The sequence below is a fragment of the Trichoplusia ni genome, chromosome 5 (assembly GCF_003590095.1).
Source record: "Trichoplusia ni isolate ovarian cell line Hi5 chromosome 5, tn1, whole genome shotgun sequence".
Lineage (NCBI taxonomy): Eukaryota > Metazoa > Arthropoda > Insecta > Lepidoptera > Noctuidae > Trichoplusia > Trichoplusia ni.
The window spans coordinates 4,352,020-4,369,856 of NC_039482.1; the positions used below are offsets into that span (position 1 = coordinate 4,352,020).

General features: G+C 37.3%; 1 protein-coding gene and 1 non-coding gene across 2 annotated transcripts; one reads left to right on the plus strand and one right to left on the minus strand.

Annotated features, from left to right (window-relative positions):
- Positions 1-113: 113 nt before the first annotated feature.
- On the plus strand, positions 114-10,749 carry LOC113493884 (centrosomal protein of 104 kDa). The gene is made up of 20 exons (XM_026871915.1): positions 114-165; positions 457-615; positions 964-1,117; positions 1,400-1,487; positions 1,903-2,086; positions 2,616-2,827; positions 3,414-3,599; positions 3,876-4,086; positions 4,327-4,414; positions 4,778-4,934; positions 5,193-5,419; positions 5,868-6,005; positions 6,461-6,592; positions 7,190-7,403; positions 7,699-8,112; positions 8,199-8,634; positions 8,717-8,816; positions 9,175-9,314; positions 9,686-9,781; positions 10,595-10,749. Exons 1-20 carry the CDS (start codon positions 114-116, stop codon positions 10,714-10,716), a joined length of 3,510 nt encoding a protein of 1,169 aa, XP_026727716.1. The 3' UTR covers positions 10,717-10,749.
- Trnac-gca lies at positions 6,762-6,833 on the minus strand. The gene has a single exon. It is a non-coding gene; the product is annotated as a tRNA-Cys (tRNA).
- Positions 10,750-17,837: the final 7,088 nt, after the last annotated feature.

Consider the following 17,837-nt stretch of genomic DNA (forward strand, 5'->3'; position numbering starts at 1 on the left):
GCGCTTCAATTGTGACGTTAGTGATGTCACCATTGTAGCGCCACGCTGTATTATCAGTATTTGAAGTACAGAAGACCGCGTTTTGAAGTCGAGAGTTTTTTGCTTCGTAGAAGATGAGACTGCTGCTTCTGCGTCTATTAAAATCAAAAGGCAAAGACCAGCGCAGTAAGGAAACTATCCGGAAAATGATTCAACGGGAACAAGGTTAACGGGAATAATCTAGGTTATAACTTACATGAATACCAAGTTTCATCTAAATCTGTTCAGCAGTTTATGCATGAAAGAGGAACAAACATCCATACATACAAACTTTTGCGTTTTATAATATAAGTAGAAAGTAGGATCCATGTGCCTTCGACGCTGGTCTTATGAGTTCTTCATTCAGTAACAAAAAACAGAGCAGATATAAAAAATCGCCTTTTAAGAATATAACGAACAAAATACCCATCTCTCCAGGTGAAGACAGCTCGTACCCAGCATGCGAGTTGAACTCGCAGGGACCCGCGGCTCGCGGCTGGCGCTGCGAGGGAGCTCCGCCCCACGAGCTGCTGCTGCGGCTGGCCCGCGTTACCTCAGTCCACAAGTTGCAGCTATTGGCTCACCACCAGCTTATCCGTAAGTAGCTAATAAGGCTGTATAACTGTATATATAACCGTGTACAAGGATGTATACAGATTGACCGCTATGGACTCTACCGGTCAATCATAAAGCTTGACTAACAAAACACTAAAAGTCTTCAGGTTTCAGTACCCTGAAATCGTTAGGTACTTCAATTTATTCTCCGTTACATTATTTACATAAATTGGTATTTCAAATTTACTGTTAGCTATCGAGTTATTTTATGCCTTTGAGATTTTGACACAATAAAAGGCTTGTTGATTTATCCTTTAAGTACATTTACCTAAATGTCCACCTCTTTGTCTTCACTTCGACTTTTTAGTTTTTATTCTGTATAATCTTTTGTTTCTCCTTCATCACCAGCGGCTTGCGTGGAGGTCCTAGTGTCAGGTGGGCTGCTCTCCGAAGGCGCAGCAACTCCCTGTGGCGCTACCTACACCAGCGTCGGCAGAGTCACTCTCGCAAAACCAGCTCCTCAAGCCAGGACCAGGGAACTCAGGTTAGTCAGCTATTAATCTTTCTGGAAACTGCCAGTTTGGGAAATGGATTAATTAATATTTGTTCTGAGATTTTTCTTTAAAAATGGATAAAAATTTAACCACTGTTGTCGGGGATCATGTTATACTAGTAACCTGTTTAGAAGTTGCTGTTAATTTGCCATCTATTAAGTTTGAATGTTTTTTTCCCAATCTTAACATCGTAGGTACAGCTCGATTGATCCTAAATTAAATTGCCGGTCCAAGTACGTCAGAAGTTTTTAATTAATGATACTGCATTTCAGGTCTGCCGCCTTGCCCGAGCCTACCATAGCCCGTTTTGTAAAACTCCGGTTATCTGGACCCCACCCACCCGCTAAAGATGATGATCAGGTACTTTTCTTTTACCAGTAGCTGTTCTGTTCAGGGTTCCGTACACTAAGGGTAAAAACTGAGCCATGCGAATGAGGCTCCGTTATTTGTCCGTGAGTCTGATCGTCTATCAAAATATATCGATTGAGGTAAAGCAACGTCGCACGGTTAGCATTTGTTGGTGGATGACAAATTTTGAGATTACCCAAGCCATTTTTTTAATTTTAGAGTTTAGAGTAAAATACCTTCATATATCTCCAATCTGACTCGCACATTTTAGGAGCCCCAGATGATTTTGTTTTATCTACTTAAGACGAAAATCTTACAATCCTTGAAGGTTTAAAGAGCTTACTGTATGAGATTATTTTTAATTTGAGAGTTGACGATTTCAATGCTGAGAAAATCTTCAATAACCAACTAATCATCTATTCCACAGGTAGCTCTAATGGCAGTGAACGTGTTAGGCGAGGAGGTGGAGGAAACGGAGACGTCTCCAGTGCAGGCGAGCAAGGAGCCGGCGTACTCCCCGTACGACGACCTCGCCTTCATCATGTACGTGGACAACGATATCGCGGACCTGGTGCGCAGTCTCGACGAGAAGAAGAAGACGGCTGTGGCTGGTGAGTGGGGTGGTGTTGGTGGATAAGGATTTGAAGATATGTGTTGATTGGCTGTTTGAAAATTTGAAGGCTACTGAGAATTTCTGTTTTGAAAAGTTTTGTTCGTACTTTTTTTTGTCGACATTGGCTTGAACATTTTTTTTAAGTAATGAACTTGGAAGTGTATAAAAATAGTTTTTTTTTATTTGATCGGCCGTGGTAAGATATCTATACCTGAACTGATATCTGAACCTGAGAGTGAGGAATGATGGACCTGTCTTGGTTTAGCATAAATCTTGAAAAGGTTGCTCGTTATTCCCGAATCATTCATTTTGAAAAAAAAATGGCAAGTAATCGTGAGCAGTGAACAGTTTAGAGTTAGCTTATCTTCAAAGAGATAATGAAATAATTCGCGGGACGAAGCCTTAGCTAGCTCATCTAGTGTTCAGAATTGTTTTGGAGCACTATAATAAGTATAAGATTTTATAGCCGCCAATTAGTTTAAATGTTAGTCCTTTTATAGATACTCATTTCGATTCTATTGTTACAGAGGAGCGTTTCGAATATGCGCGCCGCTTAAAATCCGCGGGCTCTGCTCTGGCGTCCGCCGGCATCCGCATCGGGCGCTGGCGGCTGCGCAAGCGCACGGCGGCGGCGCGGGACGACTTCGAGCTGGCGCGGCGCATGCGCGACAGGATCGCGGACGCGCTGTGCGGGGTCAAGGAGGACCCGCAGCTGTGTCGCCTGTTTGAGGAGGATGGGGTGAGAGATATACGCCATGACAGATACTCTTAGTGCATGTGAATTGCATGTTTGTGAAACACCTGCGACACAAGGATTCAATTCCTTAGTGTGGAAGTCGGGACATTTCTACAGTCTTTAACGTTAATGTTCGAATGTATGAAGATAGCAGGTTAAACCACGAGACTTATGGAAACGAAAGTTGCGAGTTATAAAATGATGTTAACGATTGTACATCACACTTTTGTACAAAGCCTGGTGAAGTTTGATAGTGTACGTTTTGAGATTAAGGTAGATAAACACTGAAAGATGTCATCTTTTGTTTGGAAGTTTTTAATTACCTCTTCGTATCTCTCCTTTTGTACAGACATATTTTGAACTGTATCCCTGATTTCTGGAATTAATCTCTAAAACACTTTAAAAGCTTTAACCAATAAATAAAGGTAACTAAATAGTCTTAGGAGTGCATTCACTTCAGCTTCTACAGACTTATGCATGGCAACTATTAATATTACACAGACACAAATAAATTTATAATGAACGACTGCATACTTTAATAAAGTTTAAATAAAAAGACAATATAACCTTATCACATTAACCTCCACAGCCTGACCGTCGCAACGACTCTTCGATGCCCCAGGAGTATGACTTCTCCCACCACTTGTCACCATCCGTGGTGGCGGGCTCCCTCAGCCTGGACATTCCCTCACCAGTACCTCCCATAGACCCAGAGCCTGAACAGGAGCCGGAGTATATCAATGGAGAGGAAGAGGATGTACAGGATATGGGGCCGGTGAGATTCTTACTAATTGTTTGAGTTAATATTCCACAGCATATAATAGGCACACGATTATGAATCTAGTTTTGGGAATATTTCAATTTTACCGGCAAGTGACGTTACTAGCCCCCATTTCCATAAATTTCTCGATTTTTGATACATTTATTCTTAATTTTTTTCTATGGAATTAACTTAATGAAAAATACGGATCCAATATAATTTTTTAATGTACCTGCGGGCTCATTCGATATTTAAGTCAAATGTTATACTGTTTTCCCACTTTAATTCCAGTCACCAGAACCGACATTACAAGAAGAAGTACCTCAAACATTCGCCGAGCCAGTTCAAGTCCAACCCGTCCAAGCCATACAAGCCATACAAACTCTGCAACCCGTGCAACCCGCACCAGAAGAGAAAGAAGTCCAAAAGCCGACAGAAGAAGAAGAACTACGGAAGGAGACTGACAGCCCTCGCAGAAGTATTACACCAAACGCTGCTAATGGTAAAAGTGGCAAAGACTTTTGATAAAAAGATCCTTGATTCTTTTTTAGCCTTTATGAGCTGTAAATAAAATAATGAATACGCTAAAGTCAAAATGGATTAATAAATTGAATTGAATATAGTATCAAGAACTGTTGTGATTAAATGAATCACAAGATTAATTTGTTGCCATGATTTTGAAACTGTTACAAATGTGTTGGATTTTATCATTTTGCATGAATGTATATTTTTATGCTTTCAGGTTCGGTAGTAAGACGAAGAAACAAAAGCGCTGGTCCACGTTCAACGTTTGAGGCGTATGAAGAACGTCTGCTTCCTGCTTTGAGACAGTATGTTAATTGATTCTATTTACTGGTCTTGGTCACCTTCGGTTCTAATTTTCGAATTCTCATAATAACATAATCGAGAATGTATCTCTTTGTGACTTGGGTGTTTAAAAATATTCAAATAATAATATTCGGAGTTACAACAAGCATTCATTGATTATAAACTCCACAGCACAGCACAGAATTATTAAGTTCAATTCCTCTTATTCTGCCTCTTAACCATTCTCACCCCTGAGTTAATTAAGTACATGCGAACATTTCTATTGTTTAACTATTTTATCAAGAGGCTATCTTATTGAGGGGACTGTGAAGTGGTTACAAATATTCCTTACTCATGAATATGAATACATTTTTCCTATACATCAGTTCGCACACCAACGAGTACCTGCGCGAGAGCCGCGAGGAGGAGTGCAGCGGCGGCAGCGCGGCCACCTCGCACTCGCGTAGCGCGCAGCCGCACAAACTCAACGAGAGGGAGAGGAAGCACGCCGCACTGCCTATACTTATATTTGGTTATCCACTTGTAAGTAAATGTTTTTCTTTAGGATATAATTAAAATGTTGGCATAAGAAAGTTCCCAGGACGGTGGAATGAATAGAGGATGGTGAACGGCCTCATACATTTCAAATAAGTGTGAATCATTTCCTGGTTTGAGTTCTTAACAGAAAGCGCTGAGCATGTTTATGGAAGATTTATAACATACCTGTTTTGGATTAGATTCTGTTGACGCCTAACGATCTCCATAGTGACAAAAAAACATAATTTATTTTTCCCATTCCAGGTAGAAAAATTCTTCTCCAAAAACTATTTAGACAAAGAGGAAGGCTTGTCCCGTCTCCGCGCTGAGCTGACATCACCATCTAACGGCAGCACTAAGACCTCTCCCAACAAGACAGCGAGAGCTGCCGCCATTTTGCTTCAGAGAGCGCTAAGAGACAAGGTCTTCTCAGTCTACAGTCAAGCGAACGAGGTGGTGAAGGTGCTGTTCAAGGAATTCGTTCCTGATAGGTAAGAAAAGAGGTTGATCAGTGTTCGTTCATTAAGAAAATCGTATTTTCTTCTTGGTTTAAAAAAAATGACCCATAATAATCGTCTTATCTTCGGGACCACACCGTACATGATTAAAATTCTACAATTCTATACCAATGTAAAAATTGGGATAGAATTGTGTTTAAAAAGGTTCCTTCAGCGTAATAAATATTTAATTTTAACATTAAGTTTGGTTAGTTTATTGAATAGCGACATTGGGCCTGTCTTCCTTTTTATAATGTGTCTTACAATACAAAAAAACATACACGTTGATGAAATTTCGAGAGCACACCCATACACCTAAAAAAATACAGGCTGTATAAATAACAAGAAAGAAAAATAAATGTACATATATGAAACCCACCTTATTATTTATGTTGCTTGAAATTCTGTTCAGGGAAATCGCCAGAAAAGATTCAAATTCCAGGGTGTGCGCGGCGGAGGTCGGTCGCTGTCTGGAGAAGTTGTTGCCGGAGCTGCTGCGAGCGTGCGGGGACCCCGCGCCGCGCGTGCACTCCACTGCGCAACACACCGTGCTCACTGTCGCTGACTGTCCACAAGTCAGGTATGGAAGACAAGTTAGAGAGGTGGTGGTTTAAGCTACTGCTAAAGGAACTGGGTTAAAAATATGGATTTGGAATTTTGGAGTTACTAGTTCGGTTTTATCCTTTATCCTTATGATACATCGGAAAGACGAAACTTTAATTTACGTGTATGTTTGAGTGTCTGAAAAGTCCTACATTAAAAACTATTTCAAAGCCTAAAATGTCCTACTTGAAACAAAAAAAGGGAATATGAGGATTACGTATTCCAAGTTACTGACTACGTTTGTAGTTTTTCTTAACGAACTCTCTCGGTGAGCAACAAATTGGAAATCTCGGATAAGCTAAAAAGCAAACGATCAAATCAGATTTTTTTATGAAGAATGTGTCGAGATACGCCTTCAGGCATTCAGGATACATGATGATGTGTCTTAAAAAAAAATAGCCGTATCTAATAAGTATCGCGTTTAACTTGCAGGAGTCTTCACCTAATCCCACAGCAGCTAGTTCGTCCTGTCGCCGCCTCCATGCATCCCCGGCTTGCGTTGTCTCGTCTACAGATGCTGGAACAGCTAATACTCAGTCACGGAATCTCCACAGACAAAAATAGGTAACAAAAAAATCTGTTTATAACTGATCAATAGATGAAATATGTAGACAAGAATAGGAGAAAAAATCGGAAAGCCCTGAATAGAAAAGAATATTTCGCTATATAAAAGAAATATCCTGAAAATACTACATGTCGATTTGTCTAGTAAATAATACAAAAAGTTGATATTAGGGGACACCCGGACTTGAACCGGGGACCTATCGATCTGCAGTCGATTGCTCTACCACTGAGCTATATCCCCGATGAAAGTTTCTTTCAATTTAAGTATTGCATTCCAAGGAGTTAATGCTCACTGCAGTTTGCTCGGTAAATGTCAGACAACCTCATTTAATATGAAACTTTTTGAAGAGAAGTTTTTTAACAAGGATTTCATTGACTTTGCAATGGAGAAACTTAGATGTATTTTCTTCATATAAAAACAGAAAAAAAAATCACACTTGAGCATTGAAAGCCTATCTTTATCTTCATCTAAGTAATGAATTTTTTCTCGAGACTATTCCGGGGTTTAATATCCACCCTCACCTTAATCTTAATACTGTTATTAACATATCCCTCTTCAACATGCAAACTACCTCCTAACCTCCTCGCCCCCCCCAGCGGCCTCACAGTCCGGCGCCTGGCGGAGTGCGGCGCGGCGGGCGCGCAGCACGCGGCGGGCTCAGTCCGCGCGGCGGCCGAGCGCATCCTGCTCGCTGCGTATGCTCGCTCCCCGCGCGTCGTGCGGGCGCAGCTGCCGCCTGATGACGCGGTCACTAGGAGGAACTTGATCTACAGGCATCTGTTCCAACAGTTCGATAGGATTGATATGCAGGTTGGTGATTTAGAGTTGTTCTTGAACGGAATTCCGTGTCATTGATCTTCTCTTAAGAGATAGGTTTGAAAAGGCTCTTCTTTTGAATAAATAGGCTATCCTTTAGATTAATCAGTTAAGTCAAAAGATGATGGTTGGGGTGTTATACTTCTGCAGTAATAGTACTACTATAATTTCAGAATTAATGATAGCTCGATGAATTTGGGAATGATTGCAAGTAGACCTAAGAACTGTCGAATAACTAGTAGTTTATCCTTAGCTCATGTTGTCCGAACATTTTTTATTGATGTTCTAGAAAATGCTTAACCAAGCACCAACTGAAGAACAAATCCTCAACGGAATCGATCAATCATCTGCAGACGCCGCTCTAGAAACAGCCAGCATCTCCCAATCAACTCGCAGCGGCACCACCGTCAGTGGCATGACCGCCTCCATGGGCATGACGTCATCAATCGGGGCCACGTCATCCTACAGCCTAAAGTCCATGACATCAAGTGTCAGTGGAGCCACCCTCGCTCCTTCAAGTTTGAGCGGCAGTTATACCACGTCGAAGACTAAGAGCAGTTTGAAAAAGTCCCCAACAAAGAGGTACACTCCAAGTAGGACTGCGAAGGATTTTTCAAATTATCCGGGTTATAATAAACTGAGGCTGGATAGTGCTGTCAGTCCAAAACATTCACCAAGATCCGCAGCATCGGGAGTTGAGAAAGTAAGTGGATTTAATGGTATTCAACAGTTTTTTTTTTCTTAGTCTTTTTGTAACTCGAATGCTAAACCTACTTTCCACCTCCCCAGGTTCACTTCCAAGAGTCACAAAGCCAAACCCAATCCATGTCGGAGCAAGTTGTGTACCGGCGCACGAACCGCAACTCAGAGAATCGGCACTCCATGATACATTACGACCATGAGCCTTCCAAACCTCAACTAAAAGAACGTCCGATGACAGTATACGAACCCCTGCACCTAGACTACCGAGATTCCCCAACATTAGGGTCCCCGAAAACCTCCAAAAATGATTTAAGGAGTATGGATTCCCTACCCATGGATTCTCCCCAAATGTCCAGAAATGACGTGAGATGTGACTCTGACTGCCGAAGCTTGGATTCACCGAAGGTCAAGGCGGACTATTTCAGGGAAGGAGTCTTGGAGTCTCCGAAATTGGTAGCCGGGTTGAGGAACCTGCATCTTGATGAGCATAGCCAGATGGATGAGAGTGGTTACTACAGTCCAGGTGAGTTGTTCTCTTTAAAGCTCTTGAAGGGGTGCGTTCATAAAAACAATATCATCTAATGTTTTATGAATTGTTTTTACAGGAAGGAGGCACCAAGTCACCAGTAACGAGCAGAACTATGAGGCCTATGACGTCGGTAATGTGGATGTAGCCGATAACATACCTGAACCCATCAGCTTGCAGTGAGTCTGTTTTTTTTTTAAATTACATTTTCCTTTGATACGAAAATTTTCTTTGCCCTTGAGATCTTGAGATTTGTGCGAACACGAGTGCGAGTTTGTGAGGAACAGGAAATACTTAAAACAATTTATTTATTATTGCTGGATCCCAAAAGAACGCACAAAATAAAAAAAAAAACAGACAAAAGTAAGAGTGTACGAGTTATATACATTTGAGTTGTGGACCCTCAGTTACAGTTTTTTGTCTCCTTATACCGCCCCAAAGCTCACTTTCAGCATTACTTGACTGACACGTACTTTAAAGATCTACTTAGCGGTGAAATAGATGTATGATTAGCTAATTGAGTGCGTGGTATCCCAGCACGACATGCACGTGGTGCGGGCGGCGCGTGCGCGCGGAGGCGCTGGAGGCGCACTACTGGCGGCGCTGCGTGCTGCTGGCGCGCTGTCCGCACTGCCGCGTGGCGCTCGAGGCGCGCATGCTGCACGCGCATCTGCTGGGTACGAAACTATTCTTGATTTTTATTCCTCAACCTATTATAAAGACCCGCACAACCTACAAGATTTTCTCAAACGATTGACCGTCAATCTACCATCAAACATTAAGTATATTGAAGTGCCAATTGGGATCTTCATGTTGGGAATTAGGAATTATGATCGCGGATTGCGCGAGATTGAGGGTGTTACCTAAGCAATATCTGACTTGGACGACTAATAAAGTAAAAAGTATCTATCCCTCATTTCTACATACTTCTCCTGAAGCGTGGGGTGGCTATCTAATACCTCACTAATTTAGCTCGTAGATCGCACTAGGCTGTACTACACTCTTTATTAAATACACTCTTTATTAAATAGTTTTTACTGCTTTGCAGAAGAATGCTCCATGAGTGAGGGTAGTTGGAGGGCGTGTCATAAGTGCGGAGCCGCGCTTAGGACCGACATCGACGAATTCCATGTCAACTGTATTCGTAAGTATTATAGCTATATCACTATACACCGTGATTTTTTAGTCGTCTTACAAAAGCAACCCAGTTCATGTATCCAATGACTAGAACACGTTCATGATAAAAAAATAGGTATTTATGAGATTTGAATAAATATTATGATGCAATTCGTAGTTTTTTAGAAACACAGCTCTGTTGCGAGCGCGGTCCGAGCCTTGTAACAATGGTGAGGGCCGCGGGCGGCGGTGTTTTTATCATTTTTAAGAGTATACTTCGGATTTCTCTTGTTTAATTTTTCTTCATACTTATTATCTTAGTTAATGATAAAAAAATAATAATCGCGCCTAGGGGTATTTTACGTCGGATACATGAAGTGGGCTACTTTTGTAAGACGACTAAAAAATCACCGTGTATATGAGCAAGAAGCATCGTTTCGTTTAGCCTGTTATGTTGTTTTTCCTTTATATTTATTTGCTGTGTCGCTGTCCCAAAACTTCATCCATCAGCCATCAGCAGCTTTGGTGGAGTGTGGAATGAAGTATCTCTAGCTTTTAGCATCTCTTGATAGAATATTATGTAAAACATGTGCATCATATGAAACATCGGTAGACAAAACTGTTAACTTTTCAGCCATCTCTCTCTTATAACGTTTACTTATTTAAATAATATTTTCACTCTTCAACATTTCCTTGAGTTCGGGGAGCCTGTGCGATGTATACTTGCAAACAGATGTCTATGTAGACGACAAAAAAAACCTGTAGCAAGTCATAGTGAATATAGTGATATCATCCACATCACATCGATCTCTACTAAGTATTTACAACTGATCTATTCCAGCGCTCGGCATGGACGAGTGGAAGTGCCCGTACTGCTTCACAAACGTGTTGGCTCGCGACCTGCCCTGGCAGAGACACCTCATGCAGTGCCCGCGGAACCCCAGGATCACGCAGTCCTCCTAGTAACACTGGTATCAGTTGGTAATGTCTGAGGTAGTTTGCTGATGTCACCAGATACGTAAAATAATGCTACCTTACGCCAAGAATTTTGATAATAAGTCCATAATTGGTGGGTATGAAAATATGTATAGTAGAACAGAGCCGAAACGGCGACAATTCTTTTTTTACTTTTGTGATATTTTAAAAAATGGAAAGCTCTGATGATAAACTCCAAACGGCTTTTTGAATAAGTTGCCTGATTTTGACCAAATTAGTAGGCACTATAGTTCTTGTAAATTAAGCAGCGCTGACAAGCTCGTTTCAATATTTTGGAATCTACATAGAATATAAATATATAGAATATCAGCTTCTCCCAACTTCAATTTTTGATGGAAAATCAGTTCTATGTTGTTTCCACATAGAGATGTTTTTCCTTTAGCCGATTGAATGTCCTGTCAAATTCTCAGAGCTTCTACCAACTTCAATATCAGCTAAAGAAATATCAGCTCTATACAGTTAAACATAGAGATGATTTTTCTGTAGCTTCTATAACCCAGTATGTATCCTACTTAGGCTTTGTTTTGAGTGACATCTGTCTGCAAACTACCACAGACAATATATATTAAAAAGAAAGTGATTATATGGTTCAGCTAAACATAAACTTTTGATTTTTAGAATACACGAACAGTATTTAAGATTATACGATATAAAATATATTGTATCAGTTTTCGGGAAACAATACGTATGACATAACGCTCAAATATATATTCTTATTTATTTTTTGATGAATTTAAATACGTAAAGCAAAACGATTGGCTCAAGTCATAAACATTAAACGATCTACAAAAAAAGGTGCAAAGTAAAAAGGTTATTCGTATGTCTATCTAATATTTACAAATATTTTAAAATAATAAACTGACTGGATACCAATTAGATAGATGTTTTAAATCATTTTTAGGAGTTCGGAAAGAGTTCAACGTTAAAAAAAATTGTCTGGATCTGAGTATGTAGATGACAAATCTTCATAAAATAACCCTTTTACTTTGCACCCGCACAAAAATCATTCAATTTCAAAATCTGTTCAACGTATAAGCACTTTCTTCAATTAATTAACACTTTCGCTTAGTTTAATAGTTAGAAACTTAAATAGTTGATTATGAATTCATCATATTCATTAACTGAATCTAAAATATTCGTTTAAATTTCAGATCTTTAAAGTCATGTGTTCCTTTCTTTAGCCTTAGGCTGTGTAATGATCTCAATTGCTTGTAGTTTAAAACTTATTAAGGGGGTGTTACACTACAGTCAATCCGCTTAAACCGAGAAGTGTGATGAGAGTTAAGCATAACTAAAAGCTATGAACACTTATCAAGTAAAAGAAGAATTTACTACAAAAGTACGCATTAAGGAATTTAATCCTTGAATCTCGGAGATTTCAAAACCATTCAAGTCGCATGCAAAATATTCAGGCTCAGGACAAGCATTCGCGTATCACACAAATTCTTATCCTACACGGGGATCGAACCTACGACTCGTCGATAAGCGCACCTGGCGCGGTGAGCTCAACCACTCGGCTATCCGTTCTTGTAATAAAATTCGATGGCTTTGATAGTGCTTTTCCAGTGATCTTTCACTACTTTTCCTCTTGTTTATATATAAAGGTTTAAGGGAGCCAAAAGAGTATCGTGTAGCACCCCCCGAAATATTATTTATTCTTTGTGTTCACACTTAAAAATTCAAAAATTATTTACAAAATACTTTAACAGTAGATGTTCTAAAATTGTTCTAAAACTATATAATTATTGACTATGAGCAGTATATTGGCTTATATACTTAATAGTTATGTGCCGTCAATTCACTTGAAACTGTTGTATCCACTAATATTAAGATAAGCACTGCTTTCTTGTCCGTAACTACCGTCCACACTATGGATTCCGTCTTAGATTTATCATTTTATTTTGGGGATTATCTGTTACTGAAAAACGCGTATATATGTGTAAGAAATGGAGGCCTTCCATAGCTTTTTAATAATATTTGATATTATTTATTAATTTTAATACATTTATTACATTATGGGCCTTTATTGAAATAGCGTTGTTGTTAGTGACACAGCGCGACTATAGCCAACTTTAAAATGAAATATTTCATTCTGTAAGTACGATTTATCATCACTTTTACACATCTAATTTTAAGAAAAATAGAGACAATGAATGTAAACTCGGCTACAACTTAAAGCTATCAATTATATTTTAAACGCAGATGGTTGGCCCCGAAATTACTTATTTAAATAATAAGAGAAAACGAAATTAATCTTACATAGATATGAATATATTGTCTTGCTGGCCAGAGACAATATGGCTTTGGCTAGGTATCTAACTGTCCATTTAATCATTATTATCTCGTGACGGCATAATCCCCATTTCTACACCGGTTTGATGTATTTCTTTGTCTGTACTATGCAATATTTTATTAAGATTATTCTGGAAGAATATTATAAATAATTAAACAGCTTTTCGGTTATTTATATGCTATTTTTGCACTTCTTGTCATAATGGGTATTATACATACATACATACATGCTACTTAATATCTGAAATGTTTTATTCAAAAATGTTTAAATGAAAACAATAGATTTTAATACTTTAGGAAGCTCAAAATATCTTCTGCTTATTTCTGTAGAGTTTTATTTAATAGTGTTCATTTTAAAAAGTTCCAATTTATGTGCCATCAATAGAAAAAAAATGTTTAATAGATTTTATTTAGTAAAAGAGTAGATCATTTAGTCAAATGGATTTTAAAATTAATTTTAATTTAGTTTATTTATCGTCTACATATTTAGTAAATTAGACTTAGATTAGGTTAGGTGTAGGTAATATTTAAGAAATTAGATTGATTGTAAGTTGTAAATTCTTGTTGTTACTTTCTTATATCTCTTTGTCTTTGCTATTAGTTTATTTAGTTTCGCTTAGAGGTGAAGAAATGCTTAAATATTTTGAAAGACGCACTGTCAGCAGGAAAATATTACGACTAACCACTGGAACAAAGCTTAAGACTGTTTTATATGGTAAATTAGAAGATTAAACCAAAACATGAATCTTGGTTTAGGTACATTTTTACTTAAAATTAAATTCAATCCGACCAAAAATTGTTGTGGCAGATACGTATTCAGAAATATTTCGTCCAAATAAAATTAACCAAAACGTAAAAAATAAACTGTAACGACTGAAACTGATATTTCTACAGCCCCAACTAAATATTTTATCTAGACAAACTTATGTATCACTATCCGATTTTTTTGTAGTACCTTACCCTTTTTAAATTCAACCTTCTTTGATTTAAACCGTTCTTACTTCAAAAGTTGGCTCATTTAGACGAAGTGAAAAATACCGTGCGAGTTGCAATACATGGCAAAGAAGGTCCTTCTAGGCATGCGAGAGTCAGGGCCCCAATTCTGCTATTTATTATGGCCGATGTATAAATGGAAATTGGATTAAATTGGTACTAATCGTATTATTCTAATCATTTTTCCGACACAATGACTGGAAATTCATTACTGAACGAAACTATCACGGTCAATACAATGAATTTCAAATTATATAATTGTGTTGGCAAAATGCTTAAAAGGATACGAATAATTTCAAATTTAATCCAATTGCCATTAATTCATCGGCCATTGTAAATAGTAGAATTGTTGCCCTGGTTTAAAATGGCTCTGGTATCAAAGGTATTAGGATATCACCATTAAATTACATTACTGCCGGCAATGAACTCGAAAGATATTTCTCGAACCTTCTAAATGAGCTTTTAGATTAAAGTTAGCTTGTAACAATTAGCTTTAGCCTCAAAAGCCACATCACCCCACTGTGATAAAGGATCGAGTTTTATGGAAAATGGTATAAAAGAGTGGGTTCTCCGTTGCTGGTTTAGTATTAATTAAAAATAATAAGCTAGCATTTAGCTGTATTATATTGGTTGATATTCATACATTTGTACAATTAGCTGATAAGTACTTCAGTAGAATGGCACTGATTCTGTTGTTAATGAACTATCGGCCTACTGCCACGTCTCAAAGTCTTATTAAATCGTTGCGGAAGAGAGAGACGCCACTTTACGCTGTTTATAACCAACTTTTATAGCGAGACTTTTGCATATACATAATAGACACTGAAAACCATAAAATGTTTTTCCTCAATCGTTTTTTTAATCGACTTAACGGAATTTAATCTTTGTATCGCAGGGGATTTTCATCTACTTCTGTCCTTTCTATAGTTGCACCCTTATAACATTAACGATAGTCTACCATTAGTGTAGTTCGTCTTTAGCAGAATCATTGCTGGTTAAGTTTTCTCTGTTTCATAAAATCTTTCTTTCTTGTCCCTTTGAAGTTAGTACCAGCATTCTTGTTGTAAATAGCTTATTTCTATTGTAAATAGAGTCACTTTAGTAGTTGTTCTGTCTATATTTCCTTGTAGAATTCCTCTACTTTATTAGTCTAATTATGGCTTTCGAATACGGAGCAATCCAAGTCTCCAATACGTACTATTAACATGTGCCTATAAAAACACCTTTAACAGTTTGCATGACAGTATATGCTTGGAGATCAAGGACGTCGGGTGTCGGGGATTTGCGTTACATTGTGTACGAAAGACTATCTTTGTTTTACCTTTTGCCTTTTACAAATTAGGTTAAGATTAAGTAGGTACAAATGTATGAATGTTAATTAATGATAGGAAATTAATTTTAAGCCTCACTCTGTTTACTTCTGCGAACCTTCTTCTATCGTCTTCTAAAGAATATTAAACTTACTGCAACTTTTCTTCTATCACGGTTTACAAACTATCATGAAAATCGTAAGTAATTGATTAGAACAGTTTTAAAAACATTTCAAGCAAATTTCGAATTAATCATTTTCAATGCTTGCAATTTGAACTTAAGCAAGCGGAAAAAATACTTCAGAACGAACATTTCTAAAAGCAACTTATGGTAAGAAGATACCACTTTTATATGAAGCACAACTAGTCGAACTGTTTGACTCGCGACTTGCTTATGATTAAGCACTCCGGTTAAGTCCAAATCTAATCGGGCTTCATTTAATTATGAATCATCCCAACAAAAGCTCTATAAAAATAGACAATCTGTGTAGCTTGTCGCCCAAAATAACTCTTATTCCTATGAAGTTAAGACACCCTATTTCGATATAGTGAAAATCTCTTAAGGTAATCATATAAAAATAATATTGTTAGCATCGCTACGATGTATTTCATTTAACAGAACAGTAAATCTTAATTACAGGGAAAAGAAATACCTTATTCTGTTGTTCCTATACATTTCGAAGGTCTATTTTTACAAATCCATTTGACTTGTGATATACTCTTTGTAAAATATTTATCTAACTTCTTTATACGTAATATAAAAAATAGAATGATATATTTAGGCAACAACAGTGCAATATGATTAAAAAATTACCATAATGGGGGCCTATTACCAAGTCCTAAAAAAAAACTTGCAGGAGTGAAAGAGGGACGCTTCTCTTACGAAGTGTTGTGCTCTATCTCGCTTGCACAAGAGGGTATTTGACTTAATCTATTAATATAAATCCGTTTAGTCCCTCATACAGATTTCAAAATCTATTTAATACGCATTTTTTATTTTATCACATCATCAAAAAGTAAGGAAAATAAAAAGCACTCAAGTTTTAGTTGTGGTGGTTAAAACACCACTTGCTAGTAAAGAGCATACTGGTAAGTGACGTCACACGAGATTGTGAATCACTGTATCAAGTTCAGTTTTGTTTTCGAGATAAAAGAAAAAAATACGTATCCTATATTTTTTGGTTATGAGTCTGACGAAATAAACATATTTCTACATATTACTAGATTTATTCAAACACCCTAAAGTAGGCCCTCGAATTATAAAAAAAATACTCAGTCAATAGTACTTAGAAAAAGTAGAAATGTTACAAAAAAGTCTTAAATAAACATATTTGATTCGTTGAGTTATTTTTTGTTAAAAATGTGCCATTATGTAGTCGATGTAGAATATTATATATCGAAGAAATACTCTTTAATTTATAATAGAAGACTATGTATATATGTGAACAAAATTTTTTTTTTATTTATTCCTGATGTAAGTTATAATAATTGTATATATTTAAATCATTTATAATTTTACTATGTGAATTGTACCAACATATGTTTGTAAAACGCTTATTATGGTTTTGTAAATCTGTTCTATTCTTGCCAAGTGCAATATCACAATCTAAAAGTTCAACAAGTAACGCTAAAATGTATGAAAATGACAATTCGATAGGTCATGTGACTTTGATCTGTCATTTAAATAGATTCGAAAGTTTTCTTTCGACGTTGACGATTGTAGAAATGTGACTTGGCTTGAAGGACTGTTGACAATATGTTGTTACGACTCAAATAATTAGACCATCATTTTGTTGAATAACTGTTTTCTGCTAATCACGGAACTTGACCAATGTTTAACATTTTTTTTGTGTCGTTTTTAGTAAGAACGTCTAATGCAGAATATAAAACACAGTGTGACTTCATTATTTTGGCATTTCGTTGTAGAATTTTGTATATACATCTCGTTCTACAAAAAATAAAAAAACCTACTTCTGCACTTTATCTTAAAATTAAGATCATATTTATATTTCATACATTTCATGCATCAAAATGTTTAATTTGAAAACTGTTCGAATAATCGTGTTTGTCAAGATTGAATCTACTCGAGTTTACAAAATAAGATAGGAGTGAAATTATTTGCACGGTTTTTTATTTTGCTATTATACTTGTAGATATAGGCTGCCGTTTGCAAGAACGACGCATAGCAAAAGCCACATTTCATTATCATGCTGTCTTTATCATTTTGAAGCGGAATGCAGAGACAAAAAGTCATCTTAGAAACACACTTAGCCAAGTATCGCTCTTGCAAACGGTTAAACAATTTATTACAACTTTGCACACAATTTTAGAACCGTAAACTTTGCCAATTAAAATGAAAAGGTACTGAAGAGATTAAGTATTATCGAAACTAATTGGACTGATAGTGAAATTGATTAGAATTTCATGCTTTTATTTCAAAATTTTACGCGTGTATTTAGACTGTAATGCGATGAATTTTATCGAGATCCCTTT

Bases quoted from the DNA above. Each gene is read 5' to 3' on its own strand.
- LOC113493884 (XM_026871915.1), top strand. From the start codon at position 114: ATGAGACTGCTGCTTCTGCGTCTATTAAAATCAAAAGGCAAAGACCAG. The intron at 8,113-8,198 runs GTAAGTGGATTT...CCACCTCCCCAG, and splicing joins CAGCATCGGGAGTTGAGAAA to GTTCACTTCCAAGAGTCACA. The intron at 8,635-8,716 runs GTGAGTTGTTCT...TTGTTTTTACAG, and splicing joins GAGTGGTTACTACAGTCCAG to GAAGGAGGCACCAAGTCACC.